We start from the raw sequence: 18,226 nt of genomic DNA on the forward strand, positions 1-18,226 counted from the left end.
CCCTCTTATGTTTTGGGTCTGCAAGGCTCATTAGAAGAGCCTTTTGGCAAACATCTGCAGCACTTTGATCTAAAATCCCTTATGCAGGGGAAGGAATATGCTTTTTCTTATGCAGTAATTGTGTGGGGAATATTGGCCTGATTTGGAACACTGTGAGGCCTAATCAATAGCAGTAGGCTTAATTTCACATCAGCACTAGTAGCAGAAGGAGATACCAATTCCGCCTCTCATGGCAGGAGCCATGCAACGCCTGCCATTTCCTTACTGTGACTGTGTCATCCAGCAAGGCCGATGCAGCTCCCAGTGTAAGACCTATTTCCTGATGGTTCAGGAAGCATAGGAAATAATTACTGGAGCAATGCCTTGAATAGGTAGGAGGCAATAAGATCTTCACGAAATGGGGGAAGGCTTCTCAGGAGCTGAGAAGGTTTGTCCATTACTCATCCTCACAGGAAAGAAGCAGAGAACTTGAGCACAGATGCCAGTAGGTGCTCAGTCAGGTTTGGGAGTCTCAGGAGTTTCTCTCTTAGCTGTTTCTGTTATCATCCTTGAAGAGGAAACAAGGTCAACAGCCAGTCAGTGAAAAAGAAGGAAGAGGTTGTTGGAGGTTTGGAGAGAGAAGACTATATGAAAAAGTTACCTACGAGAGTGGACTAGTGAATGATCTAGTGAGACGTGAGAGAGGGATACAGTGGACTATGATTTAAAAGTAGGATTCATGGGTAACTGGGGGGCTCAGTCGGTTAAGCAACCAGCCACTGATTTCAGCTCAGGTCATGATCTCACAGTTCTGGAGATTGAGACTTGTGTCGGGTTCTTCACTGACAGGGCAGAGCCTGTTGGAATTCTCTGCAGCCCCCCCCACCCCTCCCCTGCTTGTTGTCTCTCTCTCTCTCTCAAAATAAGTAAATAAACATAAAATTTTTAAAAAAGTAAAAGTAGGATTTACAGGTGCCTGTGGGTTAAACATCCTACTCATGGTTTCAGCTCAGGTCGTGATCTAGCTGTTCATGAGTTCAAGCCCCATGTCGGGCTCTGTGCAGACAGAGTAGAGCCTGCTTGGGATTTTCTCTCTCCCTTTCTTTCTGCCCCACCCTTCCCCCTTCAAAATAAGTAAATAAACTTAAAAAAAAGAAAAGGTAGGATTTAAAGACTTTAGAGATGGAGGAATCCTTAGTGATGTCAAAGACCAGGCCTAGTATTATTTACAAAGCACTGATCCCTGTATCTGGCACCATGCTGAGCAGTGATAAAGGCGTGAAGAAACCAGTCTCTTCCAGTGTGGTTGGCGTGTAAGCCACACTGGAGTGGGCTGCGGAGACCATGGGGGTGAGCCTGTTAGAGCAGACAACTAATGTGGGTTCTTTGTCCAGAGATGAAGAAACAGAGGTAGCTGAAGGGAAAGTGGGGTTAAAGAGATTTTGAAAAATGAGAGACACCAAACCGGACTCAGTAGAGCAAGGTAATAGTGTACTACAGACTAGAAAACCAAAAGAGCAAGATGGGATTCAGAACATGTGGAAGGACTGACTTAACAGGAAGCAGGGCCCTTCCTGTGTTGTAACAGGAAGAGAAGAGAAGACAGAGCTTATGCAGGTGCATTTCTAGATTCAAATGTAAGTCTCGAAGACTCCTAGGTGTGTCACTCTAAGCCCAAAGGTAGTAGGACAGTACAAATGCTATAGCCCATTATCTTCCATGTGAGGTAACCCCCTTATTGACGCAGAAGTGCTGCCCTTGCCAAGGTCACAGTGACCTCTATGCTGCCACATTTAGAGGGTATTTTAAAGGCTTCTTCCTGTACGTCTCAACAACATTCAACATTGCTTCATTCTCCAGAAACACTCTCTTGACTTTCCTGGTCCACACACCCTTGGTTTTTTCCTTCCTTTTCTATTTCTTCATCTCCTTTGTTGGCTTGTGCAAATATCTATTTTCACAAATCCTATCTAAATTTAAGGTTCCTCACTCCTCCCAGTTTGGTAGATTGTTGTGGTAATGGCCCCCTGTGATCCACACCACCCTTGCTTTGGCCAATGGGATATTAGCAAACATGATATAAGCAGAAGCTTGATAAGCTTGTGAATGGGGGCGTGCCCTCTTGGAATCCTGAAACAACCATGCTATGAAGAAGCTCAGGATAAAACACCGTATTTGACCCATCTGCCGAATGCAGCATGAGTGAATTCAAGTCAGACCAGCAGAATCACCCAGCCAATCCAGACACACACGAAAATAAATCATTATCACGTTAAGCCAGTAACTTTAGAGATGATTTGTAATGTAGCAATAGATAACTGTAATCCTCAGTTACAACAGAGACACGGCTAACTTTATTGGCTTTGTGCAAATCAAGAAACAAGTGAGTCATAAAAACATACCTCTGTGGCAGACACACCTTTATTCAAATAAAAGGTGCCCCTTCCCCCAGGATAAAGCCCTATGCTGAGTGCCCACACTCAGCTCTGGGTGCCTTTGTGCACTAGACAGGTTGTACACTGGGTGTGAACCCCCTGGGAGATTTCTACAGAGTTCCCTCCATTTAGCACAGACCAGAAACTTGGCTTCAGGACAAGTTTAATTACTCCACTTGAGGAGTGAGAGAAAGCACCTAGAGTAGGGCTCCTAGCCTTGAGGATTCAGTAGAACACAGACTTTTATTGAGGAAGATAGGCCAAATGTTGCTTATATAGAGTCACTGCATTTTTCAGGCAAGTCAATTAGGCAAACTCTTCCTTGAAAAAGATGAATAGTTCTCAGGAAAAAAGAGGAGCCATTATTCCTCTGAACCACCCATGAACATTCTGGAAAAGAGGTAGATAGATAGCTAGATCCTAGAGGAGGAGGCAGTGAGGAGCCAGATCGTCAGGGAGGTGCGGTGCCCAGCAGAGATGGCACCACAATTCCCAGGCCTCCTCAGTCCTACGAGGCGTCCGAGAGAAGGCTGGGCAATCCCACCAGTCTTCACAGACCCACAGGCCTGCGGCAGGCTGGTCCTGGGTCTCCCGCTCCGGCCGCACAGTGGGTGCCTTCCTCCGGGCTGTAGTGCACAGGGCCACGGCGCAGCTGCGGCTCCTCTTCCTCATACCAGCGCTGTTCACTGAAGTCAGGGAAGAAGGCGGCAATCTCTCGACTGGCTGAAACCACAGAATCTATAAGGGGCGGCAAGAAAGAGAAGGGTTCTCATAGGGAGTGCGGGATGGAGGCAAGAGGCAGTTATAGTCAAATTCAGAAACCTGAGCCTCTAGTGCTGCCTGACTCTCAGTCCAGGGGCCACATTTGCTGAGATGGCCACAGAGGGCCAGAAATGCATTTGAGAGGAAAGTTCATGATGGGGATATCTGGCTCTCACCTCCACTTAGGGCCTGACACTAGCCCCAAACCATCCTCCATCACTTGTGGCCGGGGGCAGGGCAGGCAGACTCACCAGAGCCATGGGTTGTGTTGCGGGTGTCAGTGAGGCCAAAACTTCCACGAATCGAATCTGGGGCCACATGACGTGCTTGAAACACTCTGGTGGGTCCCATCAGTGTCCTCCAAAACTGGATGGCATCCTTGCGGGCGAGGATGTAGGCTCGGATTGGGCCGCTGTGTACAAAAGGAGCAGGTGTCGGGAATCTGGCTATGCGGTCTGGGAGGGCACACTGTGCGCAGGGCACAAGTAAAGGCTCACTCCACCCCGAGAGGTACCCTGCCTTTCTAGCTAAGTACCAATGCTGCTTCAAACAGGAGACGGAAGGCCACTACTGTGTGCACACAAAAGGCCCCAGACGTCAGCAGGGCTGTTAAGTAGCATCCAACAAGACTCTTCTTTTTTTTTTAATTTATTTATTTTTTTAATGTTTTATTTTATTTTTGATACAGAGAGAGAGCATGAGAGGGGGAGGGGCAGAGAGAGAAGGAAACACAGAACTGGAAGCAGGCTCCAGGCTCTGAGTTAGCTGTCAGCACAGAGCCCGACGCGGGGCTCGAACCCATGAACGTGAGATCTGACCTGAGCCGAAGTCGGAAGTTTAACCGACTGAGCCACCCAGGCGCCCCCAACAAGACTCTTCTATAGCCACTGGACCAATAGCCACCATGGCAGGTGGCCGCCAGGTCAGTGTTGGCTTAGTCATGGCCCCAAGCCCACATTTCTTCAGACATTTAACCCTGATTACAACTTCAAAGAGCATCAAATGAAATGAACAAATCTAGGGAGCAATGGTGATAAATCTTGGTGGATAAAGATGCCCAAACCAAACTTAGAAGTACCTGGCCATAAACTCCACCAGCCGCTGATAGAAAAAACGACCTGCAAAGAGAGAGAATAACTTCATCCAGACATTGGTATCCAAGAGAACTTTTTGCACTTTGGTCTCCTTACTTGAAATAATAAAAACCATTTTTGGAAAGAAAGGACAAGGACCCTGGAGTCTGACATGCCTGGGTCTGAACTCAGGCTCTGCTACTCCAGCCTGTGCAGTTTCAGGTAAGTCACTCATCTCCCTAACTCAGGTTCCTGATCTGTGTGCCGGAGATAGAACGATACCTACCTCACCCGGCTGGGGGGGAATCCAGTGAAATCATGAGCATGAGGACAATGTCTGAGGGAGGAAACATCCACTATTACCTACTAATATCATCAGGACTAAAACTAAATTTCCGGTTGGGCTACGAAGTAGAACCCTCCTAGAAAATATTTAAAAAATATGGATAATGATGAAAAGTTTGTGTATAAAGACAGACTGTAGAAAATGGCTGTAGTTTCACAGTTGTAGGTCAGAGACGGCCTGCCATCATGTGTCCTTGCACACCTCGTGGGACAGAGAAGCCTCCCATTCAGAGGACTGCTGATCCTACCTTCATGTTCTTGGTAAAACTTCTGGCAATCTTCTTTTCTCCACAGAAGTTCTCTCATTCGTACAATAAGGAACTTGTTGCTTAGAATCTGCTGATGAACAGCCTGGATAAACACGTCAAAGATAAAAAAAATCAGTCAAAGGGATGGGATGCCTGGGTGGCTCAGTTGGTTAAACGTCCCACTTCAGCTCAGGTCATGATCTCTGGTTCATGAGTTCACGTCCCACATCAGGTGAGCTTGAGCTCCGCTTTGGATAAGCATGAGCCCTGCTTCAGGTAAGCTAGAGCCACACTTTGGGTGAGCCCTCTGTCTCTGTCTCTGTCTCTCTCTCTCTCCTTCTCTCCCTCCGGCTCTCTGCTCCTCTCTTACTTGCGCACCCCACCAAAGCAAAAAAAAGAAAAAATACAAATCAGTCAAAAGGATGGGGTATCTAGGTAGCTCAGTTGGTTAAGCATCTGACTTTGGCTCAGGTTATCTTCCCATGGTTCATGGGTTCAAGCCCTGCATCAGGCTGTCTGCTGTCAGCACAGAGCCACCTTCAGAGCTTCTGTTTCCCATTCTCTCTGTCCCTCCCCCTTGCATGCACATGAGCATGCATGCTCTCTCTCTTAAAAATAAATAAACATAAAAAAAATCAGTCAAAGCGACCATTGGAGTGAATAGGAAATCCAGGCCGACCAAAAGGACCATGAGGACCCATCAGAGGCCAGGACTTGATGGTCTGTCCCGTGGTTGGGTCAGAAGAGAAGGAAGGTGGGGTGAGGTGAAGACCTTCAGCCACAAGGCTAGAACGTGAGCCTCCGGTGCAGGGGCAGGAAGTGCCATCTCGGCCCTTCCATTCCTAGAGTCCCTGGAACTGAAGCCCACACACCCCACCTCTCAGACCCTCATAAAAAAATCCCTTGATAGTGGTCCTGCCTTGAGTTTGTCCCACTCTCTCCAAACCATCACACATGACAGATTAAAAACACCATAACTTATGTGTCACACTCTGGTCAGAACTTTACTCATGGAAAGAGGTACAACTACTTTAGTCCAGTGCTCAAGGCTGTACTTCCCTTGCCCTCCACCTCTTCCAATTCTCTCGTCCTGTCACCCCAGCCCGCTGTGGCCCTCAGATTCACCACCCACGTTCCTGCCTCAGCATCTCCCTCCATGGAGCACCTGCCCTCCTGACCCCCCTTCCTTGGAGCCTGGTGGGGTCCCAGCACTTGTAGGCCACTGTCCCTGAATGCTCTGGACTTCCTCTGCACCCCAGCAAGCTTCCCCAGCAGTGCTGCTTAGCTAGTACTTATCAAACTACCCAAGGCAGAACCCTACGATGGCCCTCCACCACTCCTGCCAAGATTCCGCACCCTACTATCCAGGGCTCTGAATGCGAGGCAACACGATCCTGTTACATGACACAGCAAAAGGGATTTTGCAGGTGTAGTTAAGGTTGCTATCAGCTGAAAGGAAGATTTCCAGATGAGCCCAATTAATCACATGAGCTCTTTAAAAGCTCATGGAGGGAGCCATGGGAGGAGGAATGTGAGTGGTCCCTAAAACCTGAGAGCAGTCTTCGCCTGAAGGCCAGCAAGGACATGGGGACCTCAGTCTTAGAACCATAGGAAACAAATGCCGCAACAACCTGAATGACTTTGGAAGTGGATTCTTCCCCAGACCCTCCAGATAAGGATGTGGCCAGCTGCTACCTTGACTTTGGCCTTGTGAGACCCTGAGGAAAAACCCAGCCAAGCCTCCTGCACCTCTAAATTCTGGAATTGTGAGATAACACATGTTTTAAGCTGCTAAATTTGTGGTAATTTTTTACATAGCAATAGAAAACCAATATACATACATTGTCTTGAGGTTTGGTTCTTCTTCTTATTGTATTGGATCCTTATATTTTTTTATCTGCCCCAATTCTCCAGTAGATTTTTAATCTTCTTAGGGTCAGAGTCCATGGCTCCTAGCTTTGCCTCCATGGCATCTTGCACAGGACTGGGGTGTCAGTCTTCACAAGTGGCCCTGTGGCCCTGGAAACTGAAGTACTGCCCAGAACATACAGTAGAGGCTTAAGATTCCTTCTTACCTCCAGAATCAGGGGGTGAGCAACTGCATCAGGCTTGATCAGAGCCAGAGTGAGCTGGAGAGCCTGAGGGCTTCGCAAGATGGAAGTCATCTCACTCCTGCCATCAGAAAGCTGGATTAGGGACCCCTCAGTGCTCTGCTCCCCACACTTCCTACTCTGGAGCCATGCAGCCTTGGAAGCTAACAGTGATCTCACTCCCGATGTTCCCAAAGCACACGGCAGTTACGTACAAGGAAGTTACCCATTCAGGAGAAATTCAAGTTTAAACACTACCTGTCTCTGCCAATATTCCCTTCCCTTCCTAATTTTTCTTTGGTTTTAGAGGATTTACAATTCACGTTGCTAAACAGACTGGCCACAAAGGTACAATAACTCTTTCTATTCATAAGGCCTTCTGAGACTTTTTTCACAGTTCAAAATGTGTTTCCTCTGGTTACTTCCTATTCACCCACTAGATCTTTTTTAAAAATACTTAAATATATATATTTATTGGAGGGGGAGTGAGAGAGAGAGAGAGAGAGAGAGAGAGAGAGAGAGAGAGAGAGAGAATCCTAAGCACACTTTTTACAGTCAGCACAGAGCCCAGTGCGGGGCTTGATCCCACCAACCCTGAGATCATGACCTGGGCCTCCCTGGTGCTCCTCACCCACTAGATATTAGCTCACTTCCCCTATGAAGGTTTCTTAGATGTTTTCTTCAGTTATGTCTTCACCCATTAGGCCAGCTGCATTAAAGCAGGGGTCTGCTTTGCTCACTGTTTTATTCTCAGTACTTATGCAGAGTGCCTCGCACATAGCTGGCTCTCAAAAGTATTTGGTGAATTAATGAATGAGTGAAGCTCATCCAGCTATATACCAAGGCCAATCTGCTAGGGCCTCTCCAGGGAAGGATGTGGTTCCTTTACCAATGCCAACTAAGTAATGACTGTCATGGTCCTTGGTTTCCAACAAATGTTGACAGGTCAAGAAATTTGTTCAACTTAAAAGTCACTCCATCAGAGAATTATAAAATTGGGAAGTTGCCTGGGCTTTCGCCGCCACCCTGAATATGCCCATTCCTCCGCTTCCGGGAGGGCGGCGACAAAGCCCCTCATCCTCCTAGGCGAGCTGCGGACCTGCAGCCCTCCACTCCCCAGCTCTGTCTCGGTTCCCCAATTCCTACTCTCACCCCGACACCCGAGGCCCAGCTCTCCAATCCCCCGGGCATTCAGCTCAATTTCCTGACACCGCCTTCTCCTCGCTACATCCCCCACCCCTCCTCCTTCTCTAGGCCTGCAGCCGCGCGACTCCTGTCTCTTGTACCCGGGCTTAAGCCCATCCGATTCTGGGCTGTTCGCGTCCCAACCCAGCTGGAGTTCAAGTCTAGATGCCCCTGGTTCTCCACCGCGGCGCCGGGCCACCAGGCACCGTGACGGCTAGCCTGCGCGGCCCAGGAGGGGTCCTTCGGGCGTGCGGCCGGGCAGCCCTGCCGGGGGTCCTTACCGTGACGCCTCGGACCGAGCCGGAAGCGGAGGCCAGGTGGGTGAATCCCTTGGGCCCTCAGTGCTGGGGGAGTGGCCGGGCCGCGGACCCGCCGTCTGCAGCACGAAAGGCGGCCCTGCGGGTGGCCCTTGTATGTCTCCAGCGCTTGCTACTGCGTACAAAAGGACAGAGCGGGCTCGGGCGGGAACTGCCCCTCCAGGCCGGCGCGGGCGCCTACAAGCGGGGAGAGGGCCCGGCCGGAGTTCGCTGGCGGCCGTGCTCCGAGAGGTGCGGGCGTCCTGGCAGTGGGCATGCTTGCTAGCGGGGCCACCGGGATGGGCCTTGCCTGACTCGTGCTGTTTTAACCTTTCTGTCTAGGGTAGTGCCTGGCACATGGTTGTTGCCCAGTACTTGTCGGAGGTATGTGGAGGGCGAAGAACTGGTGCTCCCGATCGTGAGGGCAGAGGCAACCATTGGAAGTCTTGAGCGATCCGTAGGCACGAGAGAGCACACAGCCGGTATAGGGGTGGTGACGGAGCATGCGTGGCTGGGACCAGGTGTACATAGGTCATGAGAGAAACTAGTCGTAAGGGCCTTGAACATGTCGCTAAGGGATTTGGGGTGCGGTGGGTTTCCCAGGAGTCTGTCGAAGCAGTGCAGAGTGAGGGGATGAGAACTAGGTGTGTATTTGGTGTGTGGTCTCATGTATGGAGAGGGGACAGTGTGGCAGGTTGAAGAAAGGTGGTAAATTTTTTCCTTGGAGTCACTGAATTTGAGAAAAGTGAAAATAAACCATAATTATTATCAATTAAAAAAATTGTTTAATGTTTTATTTTTGAGAGAGCGCGCATGAGTGGTGGAGGGGCAGAGAGAGAGAGAGAGACTGACGGACTTTAACGCAGGCGTTAGGCTCTGAGCTGTCAGCACCGAGCCCAATACGGGGCTCCAGCCCCCAAACTATGAGATCATGACTTGAGCTGAAGTGGGAGGCTTAACCAACTGAGCCACCCAGGTGCCCCATAACTGTCACCAATTTAAAATATATGTATATTTAACTGACTCTCATGCCAAATATACAGTGGTTGCATTCTTGGAAGGTTGGAAGGCAGAGCTGTGGTTCTGGAAGCTTGTTTCCACAAGACATCTTTGGGAAAGTCCATCACCTGTCTGGCTGATGAAGGCACATGTCTATTTCTGCCTTCACAGGATGAGAATAAACTTAACCATGTGCTTCTGACCAGACATCAGTTTTTTTTTTAATTAATTATATCTTTATTGTATTTTGAGAGACAGCGAGCAGGGGAAGGGCAGAGAGAGAGGAAGACACAGAATCGGAAGGAGGCTCCAGGCTCTAAGCTGTCAGCACAGAGCTGGACGTGGGGCTTGAACCCATGGACTGTCAGATCATGACCTGAACAGAAGTCTGACACTTAACCGACTGAGCCACCCAGGCGCCCTCAGCATCAGGTTTAAGTCTTATTTTCCAAGTGCATCAGGTCCCAATTTTGTTTTCTACCTTTTTAAAAAAGGTTTTATTTACTATTACTATTTTTCTTAAGTTTATTTTTGAGAGAGAGAAAGAGAGCACATGCGTGCAAACCAGGGAGAGCAGAGAGAGGGAGGGAGAGACTTAGGATGCCAAGCAGGCTCCGCGCCTTGAGGCTCAAACTCACAGACCATGAGATCACAACCTGAGCCAATATCAGGAGACGCTTAATGGACTGAGCCACCCAGTTGCCCCTAAAGGTTTTATTTTTAAGTAATCTCCACACTCAATGTGGGGCTTGAACTTAACAACTCTGAATTCAAGAGTTGCTTGCTCTATTCGCTGAACCAGCCAGGTACCTGTTTTCTACCTTTTATCTTTGTTTACATCACTGTAGGGACTTGGGCAGTTTTTAGACCATGGCTATTAGTTCACCTTTATGTCTTTCTAATTTTTTAAATGTTTATTCATTTTTGAGAGAGAAGGAGAGAAAGACAGTGTGAGTAGTAGGGGGAGGGGAGCAGAGAGAGAGGGAGAAACAATCTGAAGCAGGCTCCAGGCTCTGAGCTGTCAGCACAGAGCCTAACGCAGGGCTTGAACTAACAGACCGCGAGATTACTTACGCTGAAGTCGGACGCTTAACCGACTGAGCCACCCAGGTGCCCCCACCTTTCTGTCTTTCTATCCTACACACACACAGGAGAAGGCATCAGTTCTGTTTTTATAGTTGCTTTGACTGTCCTCAGTACAAAGCCTACGTAATTAAAGAAAGGGCAGATGTGATTTAGGAGGAGACTCAACACTCTTTCTCTGAACTTGGGCTCAGAACCAACAGACATAGAGGAATGGTAGGCAAGTAGAGACCAGTTGTCAGATTATTTAATACTTAATGGGCTGTTGGAGAAGAGAACTTAGTATGAGAACCAGCTTCTCCTGCCTTCTGATTCTGTACTGCCTGCCCTCAGTGCCATGTCTCTTAAAACCCTTAAAGCAACAGCAACAATAAAAAGAATCTAAATCATGAACAGGACATACAAAAGGATCACAGAATTGCCCCACCTCCACCAAATTTAGAAAGCAGACCACTCCCCACCTCAAAACAGATTTTGTCCCTAGAAACCTGTCAAAAGATCCTGATACTCTGATAATGTGAAGGAAGGTGAATAGGCTGAAAAGGTCTTGATTCAGTTTCACTGGGACTCCAGTAATTCTGTACCAGTTATTGAGAGTCTCCAACTTGTGAGTCTAAACTCACTTGGGAGAATCACCCATTATGAGGTTAACTGTGGCCTGTGTTCATTGTTCCTGGGCACATGTACCTGTGTCTTACCTGCCTACTGGCATTTAAGTTGATACCGCCTTCTTGCAGTGTTAATTTATAGTAGTGGTGGCCCCACCCAGGTCCTTTGAGATGCTTTTCTTTTTTATCCAGCATATTCAAATATCTTTTTTTTAATGTTTTTTTAATATATTTTTTGAGAGAGCGCGAGCAGGGGAGGGTCAGAGTGAGAGAGGGAGATACAGAATCTGAAGCAGGCTCCAGGCTCCAAGCTAGGTGTCAGCACAGAGCCTGACGCGGGGCTCGAACCCACGAACTGTGAGATCATGATCTGAGCCGAAGCCGGACACTTAACCGACTGAACCACCCAGATGCCCCTCAAATTTCTTTATACCATTTCTCCTTTGGGTTCTGTGTTTCTGGCATCCTCAGGCTGCATGGAGGGTGGGCTCTTATGACAAGCTTACCCAGCCCTGCTGTGAGCAGTTGTCCGTGGCCACCGCTGAATGCCTTGGAGTTGGTCAGGACACTGGCCTCCTGCAGGTTGAGGGGCAGGAGGGTGGTCCTTTGCCCCATAAGTTTCAGTTGAGAATCACTTTTGGGGTGTGTGTGTGTGTTAACCTAAAGCTGCTATTTTTCTAAAGTTTCTTGCCTCAGGGACCCAGTGAGAATTGAGACCTCTGCAGTTCCTCAGGACACTCTCTTCAACCTCTGGATGTGTCACATGGGGAGTAGCCTTTCTTTCAGAAACTTCTCTTTTGGCATTTTTTTCCCCTTGGTTCCTCTACTCCTTTCCAGAAGGCTCATTGAATTTCTAATACTTTATTGTTGGAGAGAAGGGAGACCCATGAAGCCTGTTCCTTGCTAGGCTACAGAAAGTAGGGAAGGAGTGAGCTTCCAGGGCTGTGCTCTAGGATTTCTCTCTCAGTTGTTTCTCAAGATAGGAACTTCCTTTTAAGAAAATCTCTCTTTTCCTTTGTTCTCATTCTTGTGCTGCCTCTTATCTGATGTAGCAGCTTTCTGAAGTCCTGTGACTTTTTGGACATCCTCAGCATGTGTGATTCCTTAAAACAGTGTTTCAGGCACAGGCTTTTCTCATTTCCTTCTTCACCTTTGTGGTTATAGTAATTTTGTTTGAGTGTTTTTTCTGCTTCAGTCTTAGAAGATGACATATTTTATTTGCAATGAGGGCATTTTTGTTGTTGTTATAAATAAAATCCACCACCTTTTTAAGACTGAAGCTGCAGGGGTGCCTGGGTGGCTCAGTTGGTTGGGCATCCGGCTTCAGCTCAGGTCATGATCTCACAATTGTGGGTTTGAGCCCCGCATCGGGCTCTGTGCTGACATTGCGGAGCCTGCTTGGGATTCTCTCTGCTTCACCCTCACTGGTCCTTTCTCTCTCTCTCAAAATAAATAAATAAACACTTAAAATCAGGTTTATAAAAACACTTGCCTATGAACAAAGGCAACATGGCCAACTTGAAAAGTGTTTGAAATGCCTCTAGTGCTGGTCGCATCAGGGCCTCAACTTGTGTGATGTTTTGCTCCCCCCATTCTTCACTGGATCTCCTTTTCCTTATGTTCTCTGCCACATCATCAGAGCCTAACATTCCTTTGAATACAACGTCTTCCAGCCCTGCCAGAGGGCGAGCCTGTTCCTGTAAAACTTCCAACGACAGCAGCAGGACCTGCGGGCAGTGGGTTCCCAAAAGAAGGAAAGGAAGAAGGGGCCAAGAAGATTCAGCCAGAGGAGGAGAGGTATGGCAAGAGGCCAGGAGTGTTTAGAAGAAATCCTTCCTTATGGACCCAAGGAATCAGTCCAAGAACTGAAAAAATAACTCTGGTTTCAACATGTGTTTGGGAAATGGGTAAGAGGTTGACTTAAAAAAATGAATTCATTTGGGATGTGGGGAGTTTGGAGTGATGGTAAGACATTCAAGCAGAAGTAGCTTGGTGGTGGCTGGATAAAGTTCCGTTTGGGAGTTGTCAAAGTGGGGGTAGTCTGAAATCTGCCAGGGACTGACCATGGGAAAGAATGCAGAGAGAAGATAAGCTCAAGGACCTTCCATTGTCAAAGAATAATATAAAAACTTTATATTGGGGTACCTGGCTGGCTCAATCGTGTAAGTGTCCAACTCTGGATTTTGGCTCATGTCAAAATCCAGTTTGTGGGTTTGAGCCCTGTGGGTGCAGAGCTTGTTTGGGATTCCCTCTCCCTCCCTCTCTCTCTCCCTTCCTTTCTCTCCCTCCCCTGTTCTCTTTCTGTCTCAAAATAAATAAACTTAAAAAAATTTTTTTAAACTTTATACATATAAAGGAGGCACCTGGCTGGCTCAGCTGGAAAAGCAGGCAACTTGAAAAAAAAATTTTTTTAATGTTTATTCATTTTTGAGAGAGACAGAGTGCAAGCGGGAGGAGGGCAAAGAGAGAGGGAGACACAATGTGAGCAGGCTCCAGGCTCTGAGCTGTCCGAGCAGAGCCCGACACGGGGCTCGAACCCACGGATTGTGAGATCATGACCTGAGCCGAAGTCAGATTCTCAACCAACTGAGCCACCCAGGTGGCCCAAAAGCAGGCAACTCTTGATCTCAAGGTTGTGAGTTCAAGCCCCATTTTAGGTGTAGAGATTACTTAAATAAATAAACATTTTTAAAACCTTGTATATAAGGGAAAACAATGAATGATTTCATGTAGAAAAGCAAAAACAGGCTTTATATAAGAGAAAGGGTACAGAGAGAAGGAAAAACTGCAGATTGTGTCAAAATTGTGGCTTTTGTTTCCTGTGAGTAAACTGCTGACCAGCTGGCACCCAACAGAGAAGCCAGTATTCTTCCCTGAGGCAACTGGATGGATTATAAAATAACACAGCTTCACCTGCTTGCTTTCGGGTTCTTCAGAAGACCTCAGTTCAAATGAGGTGTCAGGCTGTCTCTGCATAAAGAATATCTATCAATGTCCTTTGTAAGCAGCATCGTCCTTAGGCCAGGTCTGTGCTACTTCCCTCGTCAGAATCTCTGAGCTTCTCCCTTGTAACCAGACTCCACTCTTAATTCAAATTGGCCCCAAGGTGGGGGAGGGGGGTGGTTCCTGAGTGGCTCAGTTGGTTAAGTGTCCAGCTTCGGCTCAGGTCATGATCTCACAGTTCTGTGGGTTCGAGCCCCTCGTCGGGATCTGTGCTGACCGCTAGCTCAGAGCCTGAAGCCTGCTTCAGATTCTGTGTCTCCCTCTCTCTCTGACCCTCCCCAGCTCACACTCTCTCTGTCTCTCAAAAAAAAAAAAAAAATATATATATATCAAACTGGCCCCAAGGGCTTCAGTCTCCTTCCAAGGTAGCAACATGACTTGAATGTTTGAGAGGCAATGGCTGTATAGCAGTGTTTAGACCCCTGAATATCAGACAGCAGAGAATGCCAAAAAACAAGGGAATCCTAGGTACTGTTAAAAATATTTGGAGTCCATTTCATATCTAGTTTATTCACTAGCCTGTTTAATCAGGAGAGTAAGTCCCAAGGATTAGTTTAGTCAAGTTTAGCTAATGAATATTCACAAACCAAGTGGATCATAATTGAGAGAACATTTACTTTAGAGAACAAAAATCCTGATAGAAGTTTCTGTCTAACTTTGAATCACTATGTCTGCTTAAAACAGCTGAAACAAATTTTCCATTTAAAAAATACACTTAAATACCTTTACACTCACCTTTTAGATGAAGTATATATTTTTTCTTTTTCTGTAAATGTTACAAACAGGACTCTCGATCCTCTGAGCTCCACTCCTGCCATTAGCCATCCAACTTCCCAAAAACTCAGGCATTATTCTTAATTTCTTTCTTTTTTTTTTTTTTTTTTTTTTTTTTTTTGCCTCACTCCCCTCAGCCATCCCTCAGCAAACCTGTCCATTTAAGCTTCAGCTGTAGGTTACATCTGATTGCCTCTGGCCATCTCCTAGCCTGAGTCAGCCTCCTCTCTTCATGTACTGTCTAGCCCTACCCTTCTGTGGCTTGTTTTTCATACAGCCATCAGGTTGATCTTTTAATTTAATTTTCTCAAAAATAAATATTTTTAAGTAATTTCTACCCCCAATGTGATGCTTGAACTCACAACCCTGAGATCAAGAGTTGCATGCTCCAGGGGCGCCTGGGTGGCTCAGTCGGTTAAGCCTCCGACTTCGTCTCACGTTCATGGGTTCGAGCCTCGCGTCGGGCTCTGTGCTGACAGACAGCTCAAAGCCTGGAGCCTGCTTCTGATTGTGTCTCCCTCTCTCTCTGCCCCTCCCCCTCTCATGCTCTGTCTCTGTCTGTATCAAAAATAATAAAACATTAAAAAAAAAAAAAAGAGTTGCATGCTCCAATGACAGCCAGAAAGGTGCCCCCAGACCGATCCTTTTCAGGCATAAAACCACCCCGTCACTCTCCTCCCTGAAGCACTGCCGCATTTAGCTGCTCTACTGAGAACAAAAGCCAGACTCCTCACAGTGGCCCATTAAGCGCCACATGACTTGGCCTTTGCTGACCAATGTTCCTTCTTCACAATCCACCCCCCCTCACTGTTACCTTTCCACCACCTTGTTCCCGCCTGAAGGCCATCACAGGAGGTTCTCACTCTGTCTGAAAGCTCTTCTACCCAATATTTGCTTGGTTCGCTCAGCACTGTGTCCTCAGAGAGGCCTGGCCAGATTTCACAATCCAAAGTAACACCGTCTCCCAGCGTTCTCTTTCCCATGACCCTTCTGTGTTTTCCCTCAGGACTTGTACCTGTCTTTGTTGCTTTAGCCCTCCCTCTCTTCTGGCTTTATTAAAGAGGAAAATCTGGCTAGGAGCCCTCCCATCTTTTTGTGTCCTCCCTGCATGTGTAGATTCTTCTATGTGGAAGTGTGTGTGTGTATCCAGATTGCTTTGGAGGAGGAAGGGTGATTCCCCTGAGTCAAGTGAAGGGGATTCTAGAGTCCAGCTTTCAGACATGAGGAAGTACCTGCAGGAGATGGAGATTAGCATCTCTTCCCTACTGACCCCTTGAGCCCCGGGTCCAGTGTTGCCATGATCAAGTGGGGTGCAATGGAACAGTTAGTGTGAAACCATGACATGTATCCCCTGGGGTTTGGGACTTATGTGACCATAGACCTAATGCCTTCCTGTCAGGATTCTCACACAGAGTCGTGACACCGAGGCTTTTCTTTCCAGGAAGCAACTATTCCAGCCGGCATCGCTCAGTTGGGTTCGTACCCAAGGAACTGAGCCCCGAACACCACGTGGCGTGGTTTTTCATTAATTTTTTACTTCTTTGTCCCTTATATATGATAACACACAAACATGCAGTCTGATTAAAGTGGTCTCATGTTACAAGGCCGTGAGGGATGTTGTCACATACACAAATAGCAAGGTTGCCTTGAGATGTTCTTTTTTTTTTTTTTTTCTTTCCTTAGGGGGGGGACGTACCACATTCCCTCTGACTGGATGCCCACAGCAAAGAAAAAGAGGAAGTGACCCTCACCCTGCTTCCCTAACCCTAGCAAATCCCAACCCTAGCACCTGACAGTAACTAAATCCTTTTATCTTGACCTCTAACCCCACCACTGACAGTGATTTGACTCTTAACTTGTAATCTAACCCTAGTTCTTCTGACCCTGACTCATTCTCTTTTGAAACTGACCTTGTAACTCTGACCTTTGGTCCTTAAACTCCGGTCCTAAATCTTAGGCCTTTGCCACCGCCCTAACATCTAATGCACCCCAGTCCCTGACCACCATTCTAACCTTAACTCCTTTGACACCACTTTCCAACCCTAACCCAGGCCCTGGTCCCTGAACTTCTCACACGTTAACCTTAGACCTGGTTTCTAGATCCTGAGGCCCAGACATTTGTCTTCTAACCCCCTAATCCTGTCCTAATTTCAACCTTTAATCCCTAAATCCTGACCCATAGATTCTGACCTCTAAACTCTCACCCATAAATTGCTAACCTCCAGGGTTCCCAGACCCCCAGCCCTGACTCCACAAATGAAAAGCGAGTACTTCACCCTACCACAAGCCACAGACCAGCGGAATTGCAGCAACTCAAACTGTGCAGAGGTTAAACCACGTAGTGAAGGAATGTTGTCAGCAAATTCATTCCAGGCACAGAACATGAAACAATGACTCCTAGAAAGCCCTGGGGGGATGGGGGAGGTGAGGGCAGCCAGAAAAACTTCCCTAAATACAGGATGTGGTAGACTGGTGGCAAGCCTGAACAAAACTTCAAATCTCAGAAGACAGGCAATGAAAGCGCCCGTCATTGTGACCATACCTCTGTCCCAACACAGGAGCCTCAGTCAGCAGGTCATCCTAGACCCACGATGGAAGGCAGCTGTCCTTAGTAACGTTGCAAAGCTCTCAGACACAGATGGATGGCTCAGTGAAGCCCTTGCTCTAGGACACAGCGAAAGAAACAGCAGTATAATGACCACCATGATCAGGAGATAAGAGGCATAGTCACCACTGCCATTCCCCCAATTTCCCTGCAACAGTCTTTGGGACTCCAGGAGAAGCCCAGAAACCAGCTAACAACCCAGCTGGACAAAAGACAGGAACCCTATGTAAACCAGCTCTTTCCCCAAATTCCAGGCTCTGACATAGATGGGATCCCAGCAAACAGTGTCAAACATGAACTAAACTTGAAGAAACAGGCTCAAATTTTCCCCATGGAAACCCTTTGAGAAGACAGAAGGGAAAAATATCCATGCTCTAATAAAGATGGAACTCCAGAAGCCTCCCCTATCTCCCATTTCTACCCCCCTCCCCACCACTAGGGTGCCCATACGTGAGCAAAGGACAAGTACCAGTAGTAATCAGGAACGTGTACTAATCAGTATCGACAAAGTGCTTCATCTTAGGTTTATGCTTACGTGAATTCTGGATGTACATTGTACTTAGGTGTAATGTGCTTTAAATTGAAGGACACTGCTAAAACCTAAAATACATACATTAGAAAAGGCTGGAAAAGCATCTAAGTCTCCATCTCTACAAGTTAGAAAAAATAAGCAAACTAAACACAAAGTTCATTTAAAGGGTAGAGTTAAAAATAAGAGCAGAGATTTCTCAAAATGAAAAA

At 47.3% G+C, this 18,226-nt stretch overlaps 1 protein-coding gene across 2 annotated transcripts; it reads right to left on the bottom strand.

Annotated features, from left to right (window-relative positions):
- Nucleotides 1-2,374: 2,374 nt before the first annotated feature.
- NME6 (NME/NM23 nucleoside diphosphate kinase 6) lies at nucleotides 2,375-8,368 on the bottom strand. 2 transcript variants are annotated; one of them, XM_029917703.1, is made up of 6 exons: nucleotides 8,219-8,368; nucleotides 6,918-7,014; nucleotides 4,843-4,945; nucleotides 4,255-4,294; nucleotides 3,428-3,588; nucleotides 2,375-3,137 (listed from the first exon to the last, which is right to left on the bottom strand). In XM_029917703.1, the coding sequence occupies exons 2-6, from the start codon at nucleotides 7,005-7,007 to the stop codon at nucleotides 2,965-2,967; spliced, it is 567 nt and encodes a 188-aa protein (XP_029773563.1). In that variant the 5' UTR covers nucleotides 7,008-7,014; nucleotides 8,219-8,368; the 3' UTR covers nucleotides 2,375-2,964. The 2 variants fall into 2 exon arrangements, with proteins under 2 accessions (XP_029773563.1, XP_029773562.1); XM_029917702.1 differs by having other exon boundaries at nucleotides 2,375-3,152; nucleotides 8,219-8,367.
- Nucleotides 8,369-18,226: the final 9,858 nt, after the last annotated feature.

The sequence above is a fragment of the Suricata suricatta genome, chromosome 12 (assembly GCF_006229205.1).
Source record: "Suricata suricatta isolate VVHF042 chromosome 12, meerkat_22Aug2017_6uvM2_HiC, whole genome shotgun sequence".
NCBI classification, from domain to species: Eukaryota; Metazoa; Chordata; class Mammalia; order Carnivora; family Herpestidae; genus Suricata; species Suricata suricatta.